General features: G+C 42.0%; 1 protein-coding gene across 2 annotated transcripts in view; it reads left to right on the forward strand.

The window, feature by feature from the left end:
- ARHGAP42 (Rho GTPase activating protein 42) overlaps nucleotides 1–26,298 on the forward strand; it is a 425,019-nt gene that overhangs the window by 319,232 nt on the left and 79,489 nt on the right. For both annotated transcript variants that reach the window (XM_030200225.1, XM_030200226.1), the window contains 2 exons: nucleotides 2,825–2,929; nucleotides 10,338–10,467. In XM_030200225.1, the coding sequence (XP_030056085.1) occupies nucleotides 2,825–2,929; nucleotides 10,338–10,467 (235 nt within the window). The remainder of the gene's footprint in view (nucleotides 1–2,824; nucleotides 2,930–10,337; nucleotides 10,468–26,298) is intronic.

Below are 26,298 nucleotides of genomic sequence, written 5' to 3' on the forward strand. Positions count from 1 at the left end.
TTAGTGGACATAGTTTCGTGTAGTTTGAGAATACACCATCTGTTTCTCAAAAAAGATTGCTATGTAAATATTTAGTTTTGATTTAGCAATTTCCTAACTCATCCCAGTGAAAGTTTTCCCTATTGAAGACTTTGTCCCACATGTCAATGTTGTCTAGTGTGATTATAACAGACTATACCTTAGATAATTATTGTAAACTGCAGATGGTATGTGGTGAAAATCTATACGAAAAGCATGCCTAGATTTGTGTTTGCTATTGTAATCATTCTAAACACATCTGTTAGATGCTTGTTGTGCATATTTCAGAATGTGTGGCTGAGCATGCAAAGTAATTATAATAGGACAGTTTGAAGATTATATTGGACGTTTTTCTGGAATTGGAGTTAATCATCAGTTTGCTACAGTGGGTTAATACCTGTGCTTCGCTGAGCAGTGAAAAGGTCATTTAAACAGTGGTTCTCAAACCTGTCCTTGGGGACCACTAGCCAGTTGGGTTTTCAGGGTATGTATGAGAGAGATTTGCATATGATGGAGGTGACAGGTCTTCAAATCTGACTCCTGCACATTTATTAGGGATATCCTGAAAACCTGACTGGCTGGTGGTCTCCCAGGACGGGTTTGAGAACCACTAATTTAAACAAGGCTCACCATTCAAACATTGGATGACAGAGCAAATGGACCAGGATTTACCATGCAAGCTTAAAAAGGGATCCGTGTTCTAACAGCACATTAACAGTAATGCATTATGATGTCTGGAAACGCGATTGTTAATGTACTGCTTACAAATGCTGTGGTTCAAAATAAAATTGATGCTGTTTCACACAGATGCAGGCGCTTTAAATTTGAACATGCCTGCATGTGCCAAATGTGTGCTTTGCATGATAATGACCTCATTAGTCATTAGTCCACTATCAGGCTCATTTTCGAAAGAGAAGGACGCCCATCTTTCGTCACAAATCGGAAGATGGGCGTCCTTCTCACAGAGTCGTCCAAATCAGTGTAATCGAGAGACGATTTTGGACGTCCCCAACTGCTTTCCGTCACAGGGATGGCCAAAGTTCAAGGGGGCGTATGGGAGGCATAGTGAAGGCGGGACTTGGGCGTGCCTAACACATGGACGTCCTCAACCCATAATGGAAAAAAAGGGTGTCCCTGACAAGCACTTAGACGACTTTACGTGGTCCTGTTTTTCTTACGACCAAGGCACAAAAAGTTGGCTGAAATGACTAGATGACCACAGGAGAGAATTGGGGATGACCTCCCCTTATTTATTTATTTTTATTTATGTTACATTTGTACCCTGCGCTTTCCCACTCATAGCAGATTCAATGTGGCTTCCATATTATATACAGGTACTTATTTCTACCTGGGGCAATGGAGGGTTAAGTGACTTGCCCAGAGTCACAAGGAGCTGCCTGTGCCTGCAGTGGGAATTGAACCCAGTTCCCCAGGACCAAAGTCCACACGCTAACCACTAGGCCACCCCTCCACTCCATGCCTTACTCCTCCAGTGGTCACGAACCCACTCCCACCCTCAAAAAACAGCTTTAAAAATATTTTTTGCCAGCCTCAGATGTCATACTCAGGTCCATGTTAACAAAATGGCATATATAATTAAGAATAAAGAAGGGAGCTTTTAGTCAATATCTTCAAACGTTGCTCTTCTTCAAATCATTCAAGATAAAATACCATACAGAGTTTTATAGGCTTATCTTTATATATATGGGGTCATCAGATTAGCATGTGTGCTTCCGTTTTGGCTAACTGAGCCATGCAGATTTCAAGGGGCACCACCACAATCCTCATCGAACCTCATATCTTTTTTCTTTTTTTATCAAATTCAATTTCACTTTTAGATTCTTAATTTCATTTCACATGCTCAATATTGAGATAATTCTTTACAAAAGTACTTAGCTTTCCAGGTCCATGACAGCAGTATGCAGGTCCCTGGAGCAGTTTTAGTGGATGCAGTGCACTTCAGGCAGGCGGACCCAGACCCATCCCCCTCCCTACCTATTACGTTTGTGGAGGAAACAGCAAGCCCTCCAAAACCCACGAGAAACCCACTGTACCCACATCTAGGTACCCCCTTTCACCCATAAGGGCTATGATAGTGGTGTACAGTTGTGGGTTTTAGGGGGGGGGGGGTTGGGGGGCTCAGCACAGGTCACTGGGTGGCGGTAAAGTCTCAGGCCCAAAATGAACGTGTGCCAATTTTTATTTTGCCGCATGTCCATTTTCAGCCCCCCCAAAAAGGCCTGTTTGCAGGTGCGCTGAAAAATGGACCTGCATGCGTCCATTATATGCGTCTACACCAGTGCAGGCCATTTTTTGGCACACCTTAGTAAAAGGACCCCTAAGTGAGTAATCCAGGGTCACAGATAGAGCTAGTGGAAGATGAGAATTTTGAGACTGTGTCCCAAGACTTCTGTTGTCTCGTAGTTCATCATCTCTCCCTTTAAAGACAAGAAAAAAAAAGTAAAATATTTTTATTAAGATAAAAACATTCCTTTTTGTGTTGTCAGAGAAGAGCTATGAGAATTCATAGGTGAACCAACAGCAAGGTTTCATGAACACATGCCAGTAATATTATGGGCCTCGGTAACTTACAATGTCTTTATTTGTATAATCTTTCTTATTACCAATCACAGAGGCTTTGCAAATAAATGAAGTATAATATTTAACAGAACTCTTGGCTTTTCCATTGCTGCCTTTATCCGTTGCAGATGGTTAACACCTGAAGTTTGATTCAGTCCCTGTGTATATTGATGTTTATACAATGAAGTATTTAATACTAAATTTCCTTTTTATTCCAAATTCACAGCTTTTGGCGTTTCTTCAGGGGCTGTTTACCTTTTACCATGAAGGCTATGAACTGGCACAAGAATTTACTCCGTACAAGCAGCAGCTTCAGTTCAATTTACAAAATGTAAGCTTAAACAGAATTACTTCAGTTACTTAACCTTGTGATTTAACTTCCGAAGCATATACCTGAAAAGCTTATTGCACCTTTCAGTTGTAAAATCCTTAGAGACAAATGTATCAGTTAATAAGGAATAAGGACTCACAGCACTCTTTCCCATCATCAAAACTCAATGTTGAAATTGTTTATATAACCTGTTTTTTTTTTCTTTTTTTGAACTGCAGGTAAGTTGTTTTTTTTTTTTTTTTTCTGAGTAGCTTTTGCCTCAGTACATATATTCATTTATAAAATTCCACAAGCCTCCGTATTTCATTCTACAAAATAAACATGCTAAGAACATATAAAATGACTTTGATTGTAGCTGAATTGGTAGACTCTTCCCTTTGAGTGTTTGCTTAAAGCCATTTGTAAATATTAAACAGTACTAGCTGTTTTTAAATTAGTTTAACATTGGTACAATATAGTGTTCACTGGGTAGAACTGGTAATTTTAGTGAACACACCAGGCTAATATTATAAAATCCATATTTTTATTTATTTAAAGATATATATAAACCTTTTTTTTACGAGCCTTCTAGAGCACGGGTCCCCAAACTACATCCCATATGCCAAAACTGGCCCACATATCTGTTTTCTATCTGTCTGTGTGATGGCCCCCATGCTGGACTGCTTCCATCCTGCACCACCCCTGGCTCTCTCCTCAGTCCCCCCACCTCACCAAAATGTAGTACAACTACTCAACTTGCCTTTATCGCCAGAGGTCACAGCAACAATATACAAACCACCTCTCGCCAGCCCCAGAACCTTCCTTCTGCCACGTTCCATACCAGTCAGAAACAGGAACTCAAGTGGAGGAGGATAAGGCAAGTTGCATTATGATGGGAGAGAAGAAGGGAGAGGTGCTGGACTGTGGTGGAGGGGGGCTGGGGAAACAGCGTTGATGCAGGACCATGGGGGATGGAGGGGAGTGAAAAAGAGATGCTGAACCTATAGAAAGGAGAAGGGGGAAAGAGAGAGGGAGAGATGCTAGACCACAGGGGGAGGGGGAGAGAGAAGAGAGGGAAGATTCAGGATGGGGGTAGGAGGAAAGAGAAAGGAAGAGATGCTACACCATCTGGGTGGGGGGCAGATGCAAAACTATTGCCATCTATCCCAAACTATTGCCTCAGCAATATGGGGCTGTAGCGCAGGAGATGAAGGAGAAGGTTTTTTTTGGGGGGGGGGACACCCTATTCATTCACTCACATCCTTCAGCCCAAATTTTTGGGGTTCCCTTGCTCTAGGGAAAAAAAGAAAAATCTACTCAAAGGGTTTCACTGGACTTCTTTAGATGTAGCATGAAAAATGTAATCAGCAGGGTTCAACAATGTTTTCTGATTATGTTTCCATGACTTTGGATAATTTCCTAAAATAAAAGCCCATAAGCCATTAGCACTTGGGGAAAATCCGCTGCTTATTCCTAATATACGCAGCATAAAATCTGGATTGGCCACTGTTGGAAATAGGATACTAGACTTGATGGACCTATGGTCTGTCCCAGTATGGCAATACTTATGAACACACTGCAGGCTAATATTATAAAATCCATATTTTTATTTATTTAAATATATATAACCTTTTTTTACAATGAGCTTTCTAGAGCACGGGTCCCCAAACTACAGCCCATGTAGTATTAATTTCCCAATAACTTTGCTAACAATTAGTTGCGCTATATAAAACTGGTGATGTCAGTTCACACATATTTATTTATATAGGCATAATTTACTATGGTCTTGTTAGACGTGATGGGTCTTCAGAGTGGTGAAACCAGTCTAGTTTGTTTGTTGATAAATCATTGATCACTTTTATCAGTCTACAATCATTTTTAGGAAGTTCTAAACTTCCCAAAGCTGTAACTTCTGTTGATGTATATGAGAGAGTCAGAATTAGCATTACAGGTGAATCCTTATTAAGTGAAAAATTCCACAGTAGGACTTTTGAGTTTAGTTCTCGTGTAACAGATTACTGTAGAGCTCTACAACAGGGTGTCCAGAAGGAGTGCAGTAAGAGTCAATTTAGTAAACGAATGTAGGTGCGTACTTTCCTTTACTAAATAATAATTTAACCAAATATTAATGTGCCTAACATTGAGTATAAGTGTGAACACCTAAATGCATCCCTTGTATGGTAGTTAGATACCAGGTAGGGCATCTCCATTTTGATGACGCACCCATCAATAGGAGGGAGTAGGGCTCCTTCCCTCCTCCTCCTTCAAAGTAGGCCACAGTCTTCGGGACAAGACAGGGTGAGGCAGAGGTTCCTGGTCAGTGGATGCACTGGACCACCAGGGTTTTACTTTTTCAAGGGGGGGGTCTAGGGTCCACCGGACCACCTGGGCTGAAAACCTTGGGGGGAGGGTCTGGGGTCCACCAGACCACCAGGGCTGAAAGCCTTTGAGGGTGGTGGGTCTGGGGTCCACTGGCTGCTACACAAAACCTAATGCCAGCTCTGAGCTGGCATTGGGTTTGCAATGGGAGGAGCCACCCTTCTTTGGCGCACTACCCACTCAGCATTGGAGAGGAATAGCAAATGAGCTCATCAGCATGAATTTGCATGCTCATTGTGTTACAAGAAATGATTTATTTTGAGGGAAAGAGCTCTAGAGCACTCGCTACTGTTTATAATTTAAGAGCAGGCGCTGTATTTATAAGTTTTAGGATATTAATTTCTCCACCAATCACCAAAGGTGATAATTGCAATATTGCAATAAATTAAGTATATCTCTATTGAAATGCAGTATTCTGTACTGCAAGATTTGAAAGCATGTACTCAGAGCATGGCACTAAGTTTAAAGGTGTCCATGCACTATCAGTATAACTTTAAAAGATACCATATACTCAGAACACAAAGAGACCGTATTTTTAGCTTCAAAAAGGTTGATTTAATATACAAATCATGTAAATAATATTGCAAACCAAACGAGAGGTAGGTCTTACAGATCTTTACAGATAATCTGTGCCTAAGTAAAGTAGCAGGTCTAGATCAAAAGTTATGTTACTTACAAGTCCTTGTTACATAGTATGAACAGCATGAGGTAAGCACATGTTTGCAGAAGAGGTCCTCATAGCAGGCAGGTGGGCTACAGGTCCCAGGAAGAGAAGAATCTGTGTTGCAGTTGAAGGGAAGCATCTGCTTGTCTGGAACAGCTTCTATCTTTTATACTCTTGCAAGCTGCAGGAAGACATGCCATGTGAATCTTTGTCTTGGTTTTCTGGTTTGCACACGACCCTTGGGCATTTGCAAAGCATTGTGGTATCTTGGTCTCATTTCTTATGACATCACAAGGCTTGCTGTCTGGATTTTGCTGACAAATGGTTTATTGTAGTGCAAGGTTTTCCCTGCTTGAATTTCTGTGATAGATATTCTGATAAGATTTGTCTGGGGCGGCCAGCAGGTGTCCTTTGTTTTTAGTAGCTGTATTTCACACCTTTCCCACCTGCTTGTCTCCTTGCCTCTACTGGTTACCTTTGATGTTTGTTGTGTTGATCAGGCAGGCTTTTTTGATCAGAGGAATAGAGTCAATTTAGCCTTGAGGCAGTCTCTTACTTGAGAAGTCTTTTGTTAAAGGGGGAGGTGAGGTCCTTGCAGTAGTACCTTTCTTTTAAATGTTCCCAAAGGGAGGGGGAAGAGGGCTTTGGAATGAAAGCCAGTTGCATCTTCAAATATATATATTTTTACAGCTGTATTTTGTATTGCTATATATGTATTTGTATCTAATTCAGCACAATCTGCTCAATAATTCTGACACCATGTTACAATTGCGCTATTCCTTCCCATTCTCTGGGCCTCTCTACATCCTGCGCTGGTAAACGCAGGGGCTAGTCTGACACTAATGGCCTCTAGAACCCGCGTTTACTTTTGAGCATCAAGGCATGAGTTGTCATGTTTGAACATTACGAACATCTTAAAATTGTGACCGTCTCTGAGAAACATGACTAAAGTCACAAAAAACAAAATATGAGGTTGTAATGAATTCTAGTAGAACAATCTGTAATACAACAGTTCTCTTATATACATCAACAGAAATTACAGCTTTGGGAAGCTACAAAGTAGTAAATTTAAAACAAATCAGAGGAAATGTTTCTTCACTCAACATGTAATTAAACTCTGGAATTCGTTGCTAGAGAATGTAGTAAAAGCAGTTAGCTTAGCAGGGTTTTAAAAAGGTGTGGATGGCTTCCCAAAGGAAAAGTCCATAGACCACTGTTAGAAACAGGATGCTGGGCTTGATGGACCATCAGTCTGTCCCAGTATGGCAATACTTATGTACTAAAACCTCATCCTTTTATGTGAAGAAATACTCTGTAGAAATTTAAAACTTGTGATTGCTTAAATAATAATTTTTGACAAACTGAGCATTAAAATTTCAGAATGGATCCACAACTTTAGTCATATTTTCCCAGAGACAGTGAAGATTGTTCTTAATTTCTGACCAGATTCACCCAAGTCTCATAAGGGGTCTTTTACAAAGGCGCTCTAGAATTTTTAGTGCACGGTAATGATTAGCACGTGCTAAACGCTAGAGATGCCCATAGAGTCTCTAGAGTTTAGCGCATGCTTATTTTTAGCGTGTGCTAAAAAATGCTAGTGTGCCTTTGTAAAATGACCATATACTGGGGGAAGCAAGATTGTCTGCTCCCACTTGGAGCACAAACAACAACACGTGGATAAAAGTGAGCTGGTTGATATCATGTATCTGGATTTTCAAAAGACATGTGACAAAGTACCTCATGAAAGACTCCAGAGGAAATTGGAAAGTCAAGGGATAGAAGGTAATGTTCTATTGTGGATTAAAAACAGGTTAAAAGATAGAAAATAGAGAGTAGGGTTAAATGGTCAGTATTCTCAATGGAGAAGGGTTGATAGTGGGGTTCTGCAGGGGTCTGTGCTGGGACCACTGCTTTTTAACATGTTTATAAATGATATAGATATGGGAATAACTAGTGAGGTAATTTGCTGATGGCACAACGTTATTCAAAGTTGTTAAATGGCAAAAGGAATGTGAAAAATTGCAAGAGGACCTTACAAAACTGGGCATTCAAATGGCAGATGACATTTAATGTATGTGAGCAAGTGCAAAGTGATGCATTTGGGAAAGAGGAACCCAAACTATAGCTATGTGATATAAGGTTCCACATTAGGAGTCACCAACCAGGAAAAGGATCTAGGTGTCGTCATTGTCACCCTCTGTTCTGTGTGCAGTGGTAGCGAAGAAAGCAAATAGAATGTTAGGTATTATTAGGAAATGAATGGAAAATAAAAACAAGGATGTTATAATGCCTTTGTATCGGTCTGTGGTGCGTCCACACCTTGAATGCTGTGTGCAATTCTGGTCACCGCATCTCAAAAAAGGTACAGTGGAATTCGAAAATGGACAGAGAAGGATGACGAAAATGATAAAGGGGATGGGATGACTTCCCTATGAGGAAAGGCTGAAGCAGCTAGGGCTCTTCATCTTGGAGAAAAGATGGCTGAGGGGAGATATGATAGAGGTCTATAAAATAATGAGTGGAGTGGAACCAGGTAGATGTGAATCGCTTGTTTACTTTTTCCAAAAATACTAGGTCTAGGGGGCATACAATGAAGCTACAAAGTAGTAAATTTAAAACAAATTGGAGGAAATATTTCTTCACTAAACATGTAAATAAACTCTGGAATTTGTTGCCAAAGAATGTGGTAAAAGCAGTTAGCTTAGCGGGATTTAAAAAGGTTTGGACATGTTCCTAAAAGAAAAGTCCATAAGCTATTATTAAAATGGACTTGGGGAAAATCCACTGCTTATTCCTAGGTTAAGCAGCATAGAATGTAATGTGCTGTTTTGGAATCTTGCCAGGTACTTGTGACCTGGATTGGCCACTGTTGGAAACAGGGTACTGGGCTTGATGGACCTTTGGTCTGTCCCAGTATGGCAACACTGTCCCAGTATGTTCTTAATGGCATAATTAAACTATGAATGCTGAAGTGGTCTGCTTTTAAATTTTTATTGGTGCTTTTATTCCTATTTATACCTGGTTGTGCTGTTTTTGTGGGGGTAATAATATTTTTCATGCTAGACACTGAAAAAAAACATGTAAATTATGTTATTTATTTATAACCTGCCTTCTCCCAGTAAAATCCAAAGCAACGTCACAAATCAAGAATCTAGTGAAGATATACTATTACAATTTTGAGATTATTTATGAACAATATATGTCTTCAATTGACTTTGAAACAGATAATAAGAAGGTATTAACTGGATAATAGGAAGAAGCGAGTTCCAAATTTTAGCAGACTAAAAACAGAATGACTTTTCTAAAAATCATTTTATTATTAGACCGGAGTGGAGGAGTGGCCTGGTGGTTAGAGTGGTGGACTTTGGTCCTGGGGAACTGAGGAACTGAGTTCGATTCCCACTTCAGGCACAGGCAGCTCCTTGTGACTCTGGGCAAGTCACTTAACCCTCCATTGCCCCATGTAAGCCACATTGAGCCTGCCATGAGTGGTAAAGCACAGGGTACAAATGTAACAAAAATAAAATAGATACTATTGGAGATTCTACATGGAATGTTGCTATTCCACTAGCAACATTCCATGTAGAAGGCTGCGCAGGACGTCAGACTCACAGAAGCAGAAGCCTGCGCGGCCACATTGGTGATCTGCAAGGGCCGACTTCTACATGGAATGTTGCTAGTGGAATAGCAACATTCCATGTAGAATCTCAAATAGTAGCAACAGTGGAGGAGTGGCCTAGTGGTTAGGGTGGTGGACTTTGGTCCTGGGGAACTGAGGAACTGAGTTCGATGCCAACTTCAGGCACAGGCAGCTCCTTGTGACTCTGGGCAAGTCACTTAACCCTCCATTGCCCCATGTAAGCTGCATTGAGCCTGCCATGAGTGGGAAAGCGCGGGGTACAAATGTAACAAATAAACTGATGGAAGATAGAGAAGATCTTGATTCATTGTGTGGCTTGCTCGATCTACTGGAAAAATCCCTAAAGCAATAATAGAACTTTTAAAAGTCTGCCCAGATAGTATTTTATAAACTAAGCAAGATATTTTAAAAATGATTTTGGACCTCCACAGTTAACTAATGAAGCTGGATTAATAAAGGGGATGCATGATCACATTTTTTCATTTTAAAATTAATCGAGCTGCAGTATTCTGTAACAACTGAAATCGCTCTCAGGTTTTTTGTGAGATTCCTACATAAAGAGAGTTGCAGTAGTCCATCTGGGTCAAAATTAGTGATTGTATCACTAAGGCAAAAAGATTCCTGTAAAAAGAGTGAATTCATCTAAGTTGTCTAAGTTTATCTAAACTCTCTTTGCTATGGTGAAATTATTCTGCAAGTGATGTGTGTTTTTTCTTCTTCTTCGCCCCCCTCCCCCCATCCCTTAGACAAGAAATAATTTTGAAAGTACTAGACAAGAGGTAGAACGATTGATGCAGAGGATGAAAGCTGCAGGCCAAGACTACAGGCCACCAAGTCAGTGGACAATGGAAGGATATCTCTATGTTCAAGAGAAAAGTAAGTATAGAAAGCAAAAGTCACACCGTGGAATAACTGGAATGCTTAGTGTCTAATGTTTACAAGAAGAAAAAACTAAAGGCTCCTTTTACATAGGAACTGAATGGACTTCGTTGCATTTGCCATGCGGGAATCAGTAGACGGCATCCAAGAGGGGGGGGGTACTTGTACCAAGGTGTGCTAAAAATGGCCTGCGGAAGTGTAGGCACGGGTTTTGGGTGCGCAGAATCATTTTTCAGCGCACCTGTAACAGGCCTTTTTTAAAATTTTTGCCGAAAATGGATGTGCGGCAAAATCAAAATTGCCACGCGCCCATGTGGGATCTGAGACCTTACCGCCAGCCATTGACCTAGCAGTAAAGTCTCATGCGGTCACCAGGCGGTAATGACCTACACATGCCAAATGCCACTTGGCACACGTCCGATACTTGTGGCAGAAAATAAAAATTATTTTTTGACCGCGTATCGGATGCGCACCAAAAATGAAATTAGTGCAAGAGCCACGTGGTAGCTGTGGTAACTCCATTTTGGCGCACTTTGGGTGTGCGTAGAAGCTTAGTAAAAGGGCCCCTAGGTTGGCTAAGAATAAAATAATGTTTATTCTGCACTAGAAACTAATACTTATCTTTAGGGAAGAAGATGTTTCTCTTTAGCCAAAACAATCATTATTTAAAAAGTATATATCTAGGGTTACCAAAGAACCAAGGGTAGGAATACACATGTCTTATCTTTAGAGACATTTGTGGTTTGGACCATGAGCATTAAACCTGGCCAAGCACACAGGTATTTTGGGGATTAATTTTGTTTGCTGATTGCTTGTTGCTGGGAGGGGAAGGTGGAAGGGATTGGAGGGTATCATCAACTGGCTGGCTTTGGCACAAGAGGAGTTGGAATTTGGGATTATGTACAAAATGGGGAGGGATTTTGTCTGTATGATGGATTTTTTTTCTGAAGGGAATGGTGTGGAGGGCTTCGGACCATTATCCCCCCTCCCCTCCTGGGGGGGTATGGATATGGCGCAAAGGGTGGGAAGGTTGTTGAGGATAAGGTTACAGCTTAACGCGAATGAAGCGGATATGGAATCACTGGGCGTTTTGGTTATGTCATGAAATTGAATTTTGGATCCTTGAGGGTGTCACCACTTTGAGGGAAAGGAGTTTTTGGGGCTCGGCATCACTACAGGCCCCTGGGGGTACTGGGAACTTTCACAGCTAGTTTGATACCGTCTAGCTGAATGGGAAACTAAAAAGTTACTATTTTGTTTTTTTTAATTTGTGCCTTTTGGGGTATTTGCAGAATTGAAGAAAGCAACAGAGTAAGCAAATCCATAAAATCCAAACCGGTGCTGCAAAGAGCAGATCACAATACATGAATAAAACGTTTGAAAGAATCTTCTCTGTTGTGATCTGCTCATTGTACACCGATTTGCAGAGTTTGCCATTATATATATATATTGTTATGAAACTGTTTTTTCAATAAAACTGTGGCCAATGTTTTACCATTTTAACTGTGACATATGGTAATAAAAGAGGTGGATACTTTGCCAGAGTTTAAGTTATATTCTACTATCTCCTATTCTAATAGAGCATAAAAATATATTTTACTAATACCCTTTAAATACAATAGAGAATTTTTGCTGAAGGTATCAAGTCGAGCCGGTTATTCCTGCTAATAGCACATAACTGTTCAGTATGTTTTGAGACCTCTGAGGAACAGTACCACCTGGAAATCCTGAGCGTTTGCTATATTCAGTTTTTTTATTTTATTTCCTATATACCACCTGCAAGACCAAAATCTGACCAAATGATATACATTCAGGTACAGTAGGTATTTTTCTGTCTTTAGAAGGCTCACAGTCTGAGTTTGTAGCTGAGGCAATAGAGGGTTAAGGGGATCTTTTACTAAGACGCAGTAGTGTTTTTAGCTCGCGATAGAAATCAGCTGGAGGTAAACATCGAGATGCCCTCATCTCTCCCTGCATTCCTCCCCAGGAACTCCGTTCACTGGGTAAATCTCTCTTATCTGCACCCTTCTCCTCCAGTGCTAACTCCAGACTCTGTTCCTTTTATCTTTCTGCACCATATGCCTGGAATAGACTTCCTGAGCCGGTACATCAAGCTCCATCTCTGGCCGTCTTCAAATCTAAGCTAAAAGCCCAACTTTTTGATGCTGCTTTTAACTCCTAACCCTTATTCACTTGTTCAGAACCCTTATTTTATCATCCTCACTTTAATATTCCCTTATCTCTTGTTTGTTCTGTCTGTCTGTCCTAATTAGATTGTAAGCTCTGTCGAGCAGGGACTGTCTCTTCATCTTCAAGTGTACAGTGCTGCGTGCGTCTAGTAGCGCTTTAGAAATTATAAGTAGTAGTAATGCCCATAGGAATATAATGAGCATTTCTTTGTTTACCATCAGCTCATTTCTACCAGGAGCTAAAAACACTACTGCAGCTTAGTAAAAGACCCCCTAACTGACTTGCCCAAGATCACAAAGTGCTGCAGCGATATTTGAACTGGGCTCCCCTGGTTCTCCGCCTGCTGTTTTAACCATTAGTCTACTCCTCCACTCCACTCTAAATTATGTATTTATTTATTTGTTGCATTTGTATCCCCCATTTTCCCACCTATTTCCAGGCTCAATGTGGCTTACAATATGCCGTAATGGCGATAATTATGTTAGTATTTAGAATAGAAAGAGGTCAGCAGTGGGCCTTTTTTATCTTTATTATTAATTTTTCAACAAGGTTTTATATCTCATCTTATAGAGTCATCCAAAAACAATAAACATAATATCTAATATGTATTTATTCATGACATAACCTACTTACCAATGTCAGATTATTATCTTATCATAACCTTTGTGCTGGGACTTTAACCGATTCTAGAAATCATTCCACTCAGTTGTTCTGTTTAAAACACATTGAGGCTTAAAGGGTGAATTTTAAAACTTTCCAAAAATTTAACAGAATGGGATATCATAGTTCGCGTACCTTGGCTTAAGTGTGACATTCATTACTGTCATGATAATGCACTAAACAAACCTTTTTGGAGACACTGCCCTGAGAGGAAAATTGGGTTGATATTTTTTGGTAAAATACTAGCATATCAATTTTTTCAGATCCAATGAAAAATATCTTTAGAATGCTCTATAGATTTGTATCTATAGTTTAAATAAACTATCTATCTTAAAGAAATCTCAGTGCCACAGCAGCAGGACGTGAGATAGCAGTATTCTGGGAAAATATGTGTTTGCCTTCTTTGAGCTGAGAATCTGAAATATTTATTTAGGGCTTCTTTTAGAAAGCCACGCTACCGATTCTCGGTGCGGCAAATGAGAGAAAGCCCATTCAGTTCCTATGGGCTTCCTCTCATTTGCCGTGTGGGAATCGCTAGCTCGGCTTAGTTCAATATATTAACAGCTATTTCATTATTGAGATACTCTCCACCTGATGTAGGCCCATAAATCATAAATATATATGAACAATGTTTTTGATTGGTATACTACTATATAGCAAATGTTCTATGCATAAAACACCTCCTTAGGCACTCAGTATGAATGTACTAGGATACAGAGGGAGTAATTTCATAACAAGACTCCTATGTGAAATATCCTGAAAAGCTCCTATTTTATGAAGGCAACATAAGTGTCTGTGTGTTGAAGCTGTCCCTAAAAACGCACACTTTTCCTTTCATAGAGTTATGCGTGCTCCTGTTTAAATGTGTACTCATACTCCGAGGGCATAAAGGACTAGATTCTATATATCACGCCTAAAAAAAATCAGTGCTGGAAAAAATACGACTAGGCGTATTCTATAAAGTATGCCTAAATTTAGGCTCGATTTGTAGAATTTGCCTAGCGCCCATCTGCGCAACTAAATTTAGCCATGGGCAGTTATGCCAAGTAAAGTTTGGTTTAATGTTGACACCTAAATTAGGCATGGACAGGGTATATTCTATAACACTGCGCATAGTTTATATAAACGTCCATGACCCGCATGTTCCACGCCCATGGCCATGCCTATTTCCAACTTTGTGCCTTAGAATTTATGTGAATTACTTTAGAGAATACACTTACCCCCCCTTTTACAAAGCTACGCTAGCAGCTACTGGTGCGGTAATGCCGACACAGACCATTCAAAGTGAATAGGCTGTGTAGACATTACCATGCGGCAGCCGCTAGTGCAGCTTTATTTAAAAAAAGGGGGGTTAGACAGTTGTGCATGTAAATTCTAATTAATGCCAATTAGTGTCAATTGCTTGTTAAGTGGCAATTATTGGAACCGATTGACGCGTTATCTAATTAAGTTGTGTGCGTAAATCCAGAATACGACTGGATTTACATGCACAATTAAAGTCACACTAAATAGAATCCAGGAGATAATAGGTGTCTTATCACTTAGTGCACAGTAATCAATAGAGCGTGTTAAATCCATTAGTGCAACTTAGTAAAAGGACCCCTGTGTATGCTATTTTGTCAGCTGCCTAGAATTGCTAAGAATGGGTTATAAATGGTAAAAATAACATAATTAAGGGCTCCTTTAACTAAGCGGCAGTATTCTCAATGAGTGTCAGATTTGTGAGTTCTTGTACCAAGTAGAGCACTACTGAGCCCGGTACTCGGACCTGGTTCTGCTTGGTGACTGGACAACCCCGGGATTCACCTTCACTGATCACTGTTCCCCAGAGGTTGAGCACCTAGGTGTGGGCGGCCTGCAGGATTTACGGGACGGAGCTGGAAACAGGGTGATAAATGAATCGGCCGGGCAGGCAGCAGGTCAAGAGAGTAATCCAGGTACAAGCGGCAGTCAGTAGGCAGGCAAGAGAGTAATCCAGGTACAGGCAAGTCAGTAGGCAGGCGGCAGTCAGAAGGTTAATCCAGGTACAGGCAAAAGTCAATAGGCTGGTGGCAGGCAAGAGAGTAATCCAGGTACAGACGAAGGTCAGCAGGCAGGTGGCAAGCAAGAGAGTAATGCAGATGCAGGCAAGTCAGTAGGCAGGCAGAAGGGTAATCCAGGTACAGGCAAAGTCAGCAACGAGGGACCAGTAGATAAAAAGCAGACTACAAAGTTAGAAACACCTACCAAAGCAGAAGCCGAAGCATGGAGTTCAGGGAGAGCTCAGCTGATAAAGTGCTGGCATCTGACATCAGCAGGGAGAAGGGGCACAGCCATAGGACAAAAGCAGGGGAAGGAGGAACCGGAAGACCAATAGGAGAGAAGCAAGGGAAGCCAGGCAGAGGAAGAGCACCCAGGTGGGTGGAAGCAAAGCAATCAAGGAGCGTGGTAGCCAGGCAGAGAGAGAGAGAGCAGAAACAGGTGCATGAAAGCAAAGCAATTAAGGAGCCTACACCACCACAGAGGACTACACACACATGGCTCAGGCAGTGCCAGTCAAGTGTGCATGTCGATGGGACCCCGTGCAGCCCGAGGGACATGACAATGAGGGCTTACTACTTACTATACAGGAAGTACCGCCCGGCTACCGCAGCAGCCAGGCAGCACTTAACACTCCTAGCGCACCGTCATTTCCAGTGCTACAAAAATGTATTTATTTTTGTAGCGCCGGAGTGTACCGGTGGTAATCTGACAGTGCTGTGGGCTACCGGGTTAACACGGAAGCACTTACCCACCACCTCAGTAGCCATGCAGCAAGTGTTTTACTTCCCGTAGGAAAGCGAGACTTCCCTTTTACCAGCTGTGGTAAAAAGGGGCCTTGGCGTGCGTGTAAAACAAGCGCCAACAGACGTGCCAGCCCCCTTTTTCCGCAGCTTGGTAAAAGGGGCCCTAAATACTCTGATAAGGGAACATTCACTTGTGTTGCGTGTAGCAGTCGCAGTCATTTTGAAAAGTTGACTCTTGTGATAACCTGGACCTGTCTCCTTGGAGGCTGCACAGCTGTAGGAAGATAAAGGGTCATGCCTGAGGACCCTGGAGAACTGAGAATAGATTGAGAGCATTTTACTACTGGCCCCTGAGAAAAAACAAAATTTGTTTTTTTTTGCTTTTGGGTCCTTTATAGATAGCACGCTAATTAGAAACATATGTAGTTCTTTGACCATCAGCACTGATTTACTAAGACACAGCGAAGCCTTAGTGAAACAGGTCCATGCTGCTCCCAAAACCCTGGTGCCTTACTCCTGTGTAAAAAAAAAAAGCCCCCAGCATAAATGGCCATGCGGTAATAGAACTCTTACCACATGTCCATGCAACAGGGAGCCCTTACCACCACCCATTGAGGTGGCTATAAGGGGTCTCACAGTAACCAGATGGTAACTGGGCAGTGCGCAACGATGCCCGATTACCGCCAGGTTACCACTGTGCAAGCCATTTCCAGGGGGTTTTCTTTTTCCCCCAGAAATGGCATACTCTCGGGGCAGGACTACCACCAGCGGCTGCGTTAGGCCAACAGCAGTCCCGAAAGCGAGTGGTAAACCCACTTTGGGCTACCGGTGCTCTGTAAAAGGAAATTGGTTATTTAGCTAATCAACGCTGTTAATTGGATGTTAACAAGCAATTATCAGTACTAATTGGCATTAAGAGTTATGTGCTCAACTAGCTACCCCTGGATTCTATATAGCATGCCTAGAGATCCAAGATGAAATTAGCGTGGATTCTATAACAATGTTTGTACCTTAACAAGCTAATGAGCGCTGATAACAGCACTTAACAAGCAATAATGAACACAAATTGGCACTAATTAGAATTTAGGTGCATAAGTCACTAAGCATATTCTGTAATGATGTATGCTGAACTTCTGACGCATGAAGGCAAAAGGGGGTGTGGTTATGGGCAGGGAAATGGGCATTTCATGGGCGTTCTGAAATGTACACACCTAGTTATAGAATATGGCCCAGTGTGCCTAAATCACATGCTGAGATTTACGCCACATTTTCGTTGGTGTAAATGGATGCGCGGAAATTTAGGTGCTGAAATATCAACTAAGCAAATTCTATAATTGGTACCCAAATCTAGGCACTGATTATGGAATACGCTTAGTCGGCACTGATTTCAGCGCCAAAGTTTTAGGCACCATATATAGAATCTCCCCCTAAATGTTTTTCTGTAACGTGGTGCACTTAAATTGTAAGTTGCATAGTTGAAAAGGGCGTGACCAAATCTATACACTTTGTTATGGAATACACCCGCTCCGTGCCTAATTTAGGCATCAGGATTTACGCCAAGTAAAACATAGCGTAAATGGCTGTGACTAAATTCAGTCACATGGAGAGGCACTTGGCGTATTCTATATACTACGCAGAAATCTAAGCCTATTCTATATAATATAGGTATGCTTTAGAGAATACGCCTAGGCGTATTATTTTTCCACATGGAATTTCAGGTACCATATATAGAATGTAGCCCTATATGTATTACTCAGTGGTTCCCAAACCCGGTCCTGGAGGCACCCCAGCCGGCTTTTGGGATATCCACAATGAATATTTATAAGAGAGATTTGCGTGCAGTGGAAGCAGTGCATGCAAATATCTCTCATGAATATTCATTGTGGATATCACAAAAACCTGCCTGGCTGGGGTGCCTCCAGGACCAGGTTTGTGAACCACTGGTATAACTAATCAAAAGGACATTCTGAAAAACATCCAGTTGCATCTGTCCAAGAACAGTTTGTTCATGAGGGTTCTTAGTACAGATTTCAGAGATAAGCCAAGGAATTACATCTAGCATATAAATGAAATGGTACATTAGAGAAACAAGCAGATGTTCCATAAACTCATGACTGTTTTTGTAGAACCATTTTTTAACATCACTGAGGTCTTCTACCTGGCAAAACCTTACAAAAAAAAATGGCTTGATTTTCCTTTTGTAAAACTCTAATCTCAGACTGATATTCAGTTGATATAGAATGCTCAAACATAACAAGTACTACAGTAGCACACAGGAAGCTTTGTTGTGTTCATCATTTCTTGAAGAAAAATGTGGAAGCTCTGAAAATGTAAATGTAACTTCAGCTTCTCATTTCACACCCTAAATTTACACAGCTAGCCTCCCAGTCTTAAGGACAGGGTGATGTATTTTTTTAAATTTTCTTCTTCTATATGCAGAAAATGTATGATGATGTTGATGTAGTTATCACTGAGGAAGGAGGTGCAGTTAGTCTATAAACCTTTTTGATTTCCATGAGCTCTGTAGATATTCTTATAATATGTGTGTGTGTGTGTGTGTGTGTGAGAGAGAGAGAGAGAGAGAGAGAGAGAGGTGTGTGTGTTTGTTTGTTTGTTTTTACTTTAGGTGATATTTAACTTGTTTGATTTTATTCTTATGTAAGCTTTTGATTTTTAAAGTCAGGGCACAAACACAGATGGATGTTTCTAAGGGAGAGTTCCTTTTATTTTTCATCTGGATTCCTAGCCTGCATCATTCTGCAAAAACAAAAATAGAGAGGTAGAAGGGGGATGCAGCTAAAGGTAGAGTGTTTCCGAACTGTATTGCTCCTAGGCGCCCAAAGCCCTTGGAGATGTAATAGGAGATAAAATAAAATCTGATGACTAACTTAAAAGTTAGGTCTTCAGATCAACCGTAAAGTGAGCACATGGAGGTCCCCTTTTACAAAGCTGCGGTAGGCCCAACGCGGGCTTACCGCTTGCTAAGAGGGAAGTAAACCCCAGCACGCCATCATACCCGGTGGTAATCGGGCAGTGCCGCATGCTGCCCAGTTACAGCTGGCTTAGCTCAGGAGCCCTTGCTGCCACCTCAATGGGTGGTGATAAGGACTCCCCCCAAAATGGCCATGCAGCAATTGCTTTGCTTGCTGCATGGCCATTTCTTATAAAAAAAAAAGAAAGACCTACCTTCTACCCACTGTGGTAAAAGGGGGCCTCGGCGCGTGTCAAAAACAGGCGCTAATGCCAGTGCAGGCCCCCTTTTGCCGCAGCTTAGTAAAAGTGGCCCAGAGTTTCTTATCTTAGATCATAAGGCAGTTTGTTCCAGAGGATCAGGGCTGTGTTCCAAAAAGCAGTACAGTGAGAAATTTTCAATCTAAATTGTAGTATGATGTGGTGTAACTGGAAAGTTATCCTGAGTTGACTTAATAATTGATCATTAAACTAAATTTAAAAACCAGAAAGGCCACAAGAAAATGCAGTGCGTTATTAATAAGGGAATTAGATGCTTGAACTCTTTGCCATGATGGTAGATCCAACTTGACTGCAGTGTTTTGTATTATTTGGAGGCACTGAATTAGGGCAACATGACTTTTGTAGTAAGGCATTAAAATAATGTAATTTGTTAATGACTAGCAAGAGAATGAGTGTGTACAATTTGTTTCAACCGATAAGTGTGGATATATCTGAATAAATTTACCCCCAAATTCTATAAAAGTTGCTAGAAATTGTGATCACAAATTTGGGCGCACTCCCAATTTGTGCACACAATTTAATTAGGTAGTGAGTCAATTTGCGCCGATGACTTCTCTGTAAGCAATTATTGATGCTAATTGGATTTAATTAAAGTTTGCACATGTAAATTTTGGTGCGTGATCCACGTATACATTTTACGTGCAGGTCCGAAAAGAGGGCATGGCCATGGGAAGGTCAATGGCGGATCAGGAGTATTGTAGAATAATGGGAATCTGCACTTAATTTAGATGCAGGGATTCACACCAAGGTTGTGTTGTTGTAAATGGCCATGCCTGAATGTAGTCATGATTCCCAGCACTAAGCTCTATTCTATAAATGGCGCCTGACTTTAAGCACCATTCATACAATAGCGCTAAGCAGTGTTTTTTGGCACCGATTTTTTAGGCATCATTTATAGAATTTAGTCCTTAATATGTAGAAATATTTATTTTCACAAGAGCAAAAATCTGCTGAATGTGTGTAAAAATGGTTACAAAATGATGGAAGTGGGCTATTATGGAGATGTGGATCAATTGGTCCCATTAGGATATGGCCTACCAAGATAAACTGTTTACATTACATTACATTTGTTACATTTGTACCCCGCGCTTTCCCACTCATGGCAGGCTCAATGCGACTTACATGGGGCAATGGAGGGTTAAGTGACTTGCCCAGAGTCACAAGGAGCTGCCTGTGCCTGAAGTGGGAATCGAACTCAGTTCCTCAGTTCCCCAGTTCCCCAGGACCAAAGTCCACCACCCTAACCACTAGGCCACTCCTCCACTAAGAGAGATAGTTATAGCAAGAACACATTAAGAGCATCTTTTTGACTAAATAATAAAATAACTGAAAAGCAGGGGGCATGGGGAAAGTGGAAGTGCTGTAGGCAGTTTTGGAAAGAGGAGATAGCACGTCCATCCACACTGGTATAGTCTACAGACCTCCAGTTCATATGAAAAAGCTGAGTTTATACACAAGTTCCCTAAATAGCAAAAGGATAGAAACAAGTGTTGAGTGCTACACCTTAAGACAGCAGTGACATTTCTTTATATACTTCATAAGTACATAAGTGTTGTCATACTGGAACAGACCGAAGGTCCATCAAGCCCAGTATCTCGTTTACAACAGTGGCCAATTCAGGTCACAAGTACCTGACAAGATCCCAAAACAGTATAAGTTGGCGTGGGAAGGATAACCTACATGGAATGGCAATTCCAGCCCTAACCACCTTACTGGACAGGTATTTTGGTCTTTATCTGCCATTTGTTATATTTGACAGTGGATGGATTGTGACCAAAAGATTCAAAAGTGGTTTTATCCCCTGTCTAGATGTATAAGCATCAGTCTTTCATAGGCCCTGCTCTAAACAAGCTGTTCATGCTATCAATCCCTCAGAAGGGCCTGAGTTGAAACAGTCTGTACGGAAGAATGGGCCAAAATTTCTCCAGGGCTATATGAAAGACTGGTTGACAGTCGCAAGAAATAATAAATTGAAGTTATTGTTCAGGGAGGTGCCACTTTTTTTCTGAATAAAGAATTCACATACTTTCTCACACAAGAATACTTATGGTTGAATATTCCTGTTGAATTATTGATCAAAATATAACTGAAGACAAAACAAAAAGATGTTTATCCATTGGGGGTATTCTTCTGTTTCATATGAGAATCTAATCATTTTGAATATAAATCGTGTTAAAATACAATCTTTCCTAAGGGGTTCATAAACTTTCTTAGCACTCTATCTATATAAATAATTCTCACCTCAAACATTCTGAAGCTCACTCTGTGGTAGGGAAACACTGAAGCTCTGCACTGTTGGTAGGCTAGGCTGTCAGCACCACTCACTGTCACTCATGCACCACTCACTGTCACTCATAGACCCTCCCTCAGCCACGCCCCTTCCGCACATAATTCACAACCCCAACGTTCTAATGAAGCTGCAACTTCCGAGGTGGCATAGATCGGAATTTTTCCCCATGAGTGTCTGCCCCGCCCTCGCGTCACAACGTGATGACGTCGAGGGCGGGGCTATGACACTCAGTGAATCGCACTGCCGCACCCACTACTCAACCCTCCAGCACACATCACTGCCACTCCCCCCTCCCTCCATCCGACGTCAGCTGTTTTGTTTTTCAACAAACATGGGGAGGGGTTGTTTTCCTTCCTCTGGCGGACGGCCGTTAAACGGAAACTGCAACTATTTGCAGGACCAGATGAGATTGGGTGCTGTGAGAACTCACGCTCCCCCACCCCCCTTTCTATTTTTCTTTTGCTTGCGTTTGGGGCTCATACAGCAACAAAAAGGCCGACAACATCTGAGCCCTATGATGTCGCCGACACACCGAGCCAGCCCGTAGCGAGGACTCATCCCTCAGTCAAAGGGCACAAATTCTCTAGCCTGCCCTGAACATTACCTGCCAGGACCAGCGCCGAAAACCTTGCTAGTGCCCGTTTCATTTCTGTCTGAAACGGGCCTTTTGTACTAGTATAAATATATTTGCATAATGGTATCCAAACACACATTGGTTTTCTTATGAATTTAGTGTTTGTAAAGTATAATCTACTGGCTCATTGGAAACCCAAGTTTTTCATTTATTCACAGGACAAATAAAGCATGCGCAACAGTAGGGAATTGGATAGTGAAGACATTTGTGAAATTTGCCATTTTGACACCTGCCACACACGAAACCTTGCACAATGAGGAGAGAAGGAATAATGTAATAGCTATGATTCTCCAATTGTAGTTCAGTAAACTGTAACGTAATATAAAAAGCATTATTTTCCCAGGGGTGCACACACAGCCAATGGCAAAAACTATTTGAACTAGCTTCCAAGGGTTCTTTATATTGTATGTCAATGCTTTCTTTAACCAGTAGAGCTGGTTTCCTCCCAATATCCATTCTCCAAAACAAATGCGGATAAAGGCATGAAATTCAACAAAGTCTTGAATTTTTTTTAATGGATTTTGTATAATGGAGTGGAGGAGTGGCCTAGTGGTTAGGGTGGTGGACTTTGGTCCTGAGGAACTGAGTTTGATTCCCACTTCAGGCACAGGCAGCTCCTTGTGACTCTGGGCAAGTCACTTAACCCTCCATTGCCCCATGTAAGCCGCATTGAGCCTGCCATGAATGGGAAAGCGCGGGGTACAAATGTAACAAAAAACAAAAAATATTAGGCCAGTTTTTAGGGGTGTGAGAAGCCTAAGTCCGGATCTTATACTGGCCACTGTGAAAGTTGACTGACTGCCTATATTTAGGATTTCAGCTTCACCAGACTCTTAAATTTAGGAGGCTAAGACATGGGTAATTATGGGTGGTAGATTTAGGGAAGAGAAACATTTTGGGGCTGAGCACAGATGTTTAGCACTGGACTGCTAAGGAAAGATCCAACATCTACACAATTGCATAGAATGTATATGTTTAGGCTCATTGCTTGGGCTGAAAATAGGTGCCTAAGCTTACCCCTCTTTTACTAAAACGCACTCCTGCACTTTCTTGGAGGTAATTTGGAAGCATGCGGCGCTGGCTGATTACCACCGAGTAAACCCCTGTGAAAATATTTATCCAATATTTCCGCTAGCACCAGAAATGCCATGTGCTGGGCTGGAACTACCACCAGCGCAGTGTCGTAGCCAGAAGGCAGTTTTTGGGTGAGCCAACAGGTTGGATGGGTGGGCACTAGAACTTGTTTGAAAGAGAAAAAACAGCAACCTGATGCACCCATGCTCTGTCCCTACCGTGCTACCCATAACTTCAATGAGGGTAGCAGTGAAGGCTTCAGTGGCTGCAGGCCAATTCAGAGCTAAGGGCAGAGACTGCACGTCAGCCCCATTGAGCCATGGTCCTCCAACACACATATGGTATTGAAGCCAAACACATTCTGTATCCAGAGAACCTTCTGGCCCTCCACCAACAATGGATACAGAGCACAGCAAGGACATTTCCCCATAAAACTCATCATACAAAGAAATTTTGGTTTCTAGTGTAATCTCAATCACAGACATATTATAAATTAATTTTTAAAAATCTATAAAACAAAAGTCACTCAGAACCCACAGCAAATCTACAATGCCAACACTAACTTCCAAAAACAAGGATCCTACCTATGAAAAGGAAGTGCCTTAAATATTATTGTGGGGCCCTAAAATACAAATACCTTTATCAGGAAAGCTGAACAAGCCAAATTACTACAGAATGCTACATAGTAACTTCATGCTAACAGAATACCTCACTCACACACAGAGAACACAAATGTCAAATACAGAATAAGTGACCACAAACTTTAGAAATATAAATTAAACCGAAACCTCAAGAAACCAGACCTTGCATGTAATACAACACCACAGAAACATGAAAGAAAGGCATTTCTTCCTGTGCAAAATATAAAGACAGCACGTGTCAGGAATGGTGTTAGGGGTTGCAACTAGGGCAATTGTGCCTGGTTCCCTGGCCAGAGAAAGCCCGCCTGCTGAAAGCTGAAGGCCCAGCCTGGTAATGGACTTCGGGGTCCTTTCCTAGATTTCTTCTGTCCTGGACCCCAGCTATGTTTAAAATCAACTCTGGCAAGATGTACATTCCAAGTCCAACATATTATATTCACAACATTAAAAATAAAATAATTTTTTGTACCTTTTTGTTGTCTGGTAATTTTATTTTTCAGATCATATTGATCCCAGTCTCTGGTTTCTGCTTCCCTCTGTCTTCTCTTAACTCTTAATAGGGTCTCCTGTCTATTTAACATTTCTTCTTTATCCATGTCCATCATCCATCTCTGTTTTCCTATATTTCCTTGTCCAGTATCTTCCCTGTGTTCATATCCCCTAATCTTATCATCATTCCTCTGTGCACCTATGCACCCCATGCCCAGCATATCCCTTCTGTGTTCCTATTCTCTCCCTTGTCTGGTATCTCTCCCCCCTCTCTTTGTCCATATACCCACCTCTCTAGTTTCCAGCATTGTATTCTATTCCATATCCCCCCCTTGTCAGGCATTGCCCCTCTGTGCCCATATGCCATTGCCATCCCCATACAGCATCTCACATTTGTGTGCCTGTCCCCATGCTCCCACCAAATGCCCATCATGTCCCTCTCCATCTGTACACCTCCCTATGTCCCCTTTATCCCTCCTCCACAACAATGTGTCCCTCTCCTCTCTGATCCCACACCAACCATCTTCTCTTCCTCTCTCTCTTTCCTTCCCCTTATGCATCTGGCTCTTTCTCCCACTGTAGGTTCAGCATTTGACTCCCTCTTCCTTTATCCCCTTGTCCAGCATCTCTCTCCCTTCCCTATAACCCCTCCCATAGGACTAGCACCTTTCTCTCTTTGCTCCAGCCCTCCTTGCAGGTCCACATCTCTCTCCTTTCCCTTCAGCCATCCCCTGCATATCCAGCACCTCTCCTCCAGCCCCCCCCTACATGTCCAGCACCTCTCTCCCTTTCATCCTGTCTCCTCCTGCACCTCACAGACTCTGTCTCCCACCCCCGTGGCAGCGCTTGCAATTTGCTACCAGTGCTGCCTGACATCAACTGACAGACGCGGCGCCGACGACCTGCTCTGGGACCTTCCCTCTGCCGTGTGCGCTCCGCCGTGCGTCAACAGGAAGTTGAATCAGCGCGGCAGAGGGAAGGCCCCAGAGCAGGATGTCGTGCCGCATTTGTCAGCTGTCAGGCAGCGCCAGTAGCAAATTACAAGCGCTGCCGCAGGGGTGGGAGATGGAGACTGTGAGGTACAGGGGGAGGCAACGCCGATAGCATTAAATGCAGGTGCTACGGTGGGGGTGGGAGAGGGCGAGGAGACACGGTGACGTAGGTGTGGGACTCTTCAATCTGGATGGGCCTGAGACAAAACTGGGCGTGCCTGTGCCCATCCAGGCCCTCCCATAGCTACGCCCCTGTGACCAGCGCCTGCATTGGCCAGCAGTAGTTCCGGGTTGCCATGTGGCAACCCTTTAGTAAAACAGCCCCATAATGAATAACTTATAATATAAATCCACAATTGGTTCAGTACAGGTGCCATTTTAGCAAAATATAGGGGAAAGAGAATGAGACTTGAGATACCACCTTTTTGTGGATTTTTGCAGCTACATTCAAAGCAGTTTACATAATATATACAGGTACTTATTTGTACCTGGGTCATTGGAGGGTTAAGTGACTTGCCCAGAGTAGCAAGGAGCTGCAGTGGGAATCAAACCCAGTTCCCCAGGATCAAAGTCCACTTTCACTAACCACTAGGAAAATCATAGCTAGAAGAAAACACTCTAGGGTGAAATAATAGAGAAACCGATATTAAAACAAAAGCGAAACTGCCCGTCTCGTCTTCCGCCAGGGTCGCTTTACTCATACTACCCCTCTCCTCAAGACCCTTCACTGGCTCCCTATCCGTTTTTGCATCCTGTTCAAACTTCTTCTACTAACCTATAAATGTACTCACTCTGCTGCTCCCCAGTATCTCTCCACACTCGTCCTTCCCTACACCCCTTC

This window comes from Microcaecilia unicolor, chromosome 4, assembly GCF_901765095.1.
Source record: "Microcaecilia unicolor chromosome 4, aMicUni1.1, whole genome shotgun sequence".
In the NCBI taxonomy this organism is placed as follows: domain Eukaryota; kingdom Metazoa; phylum Chordata; class Amphibia; order Gymnophiona; family Siphonopidae; genus Microcaecilia; species Microcaecilia unicolor.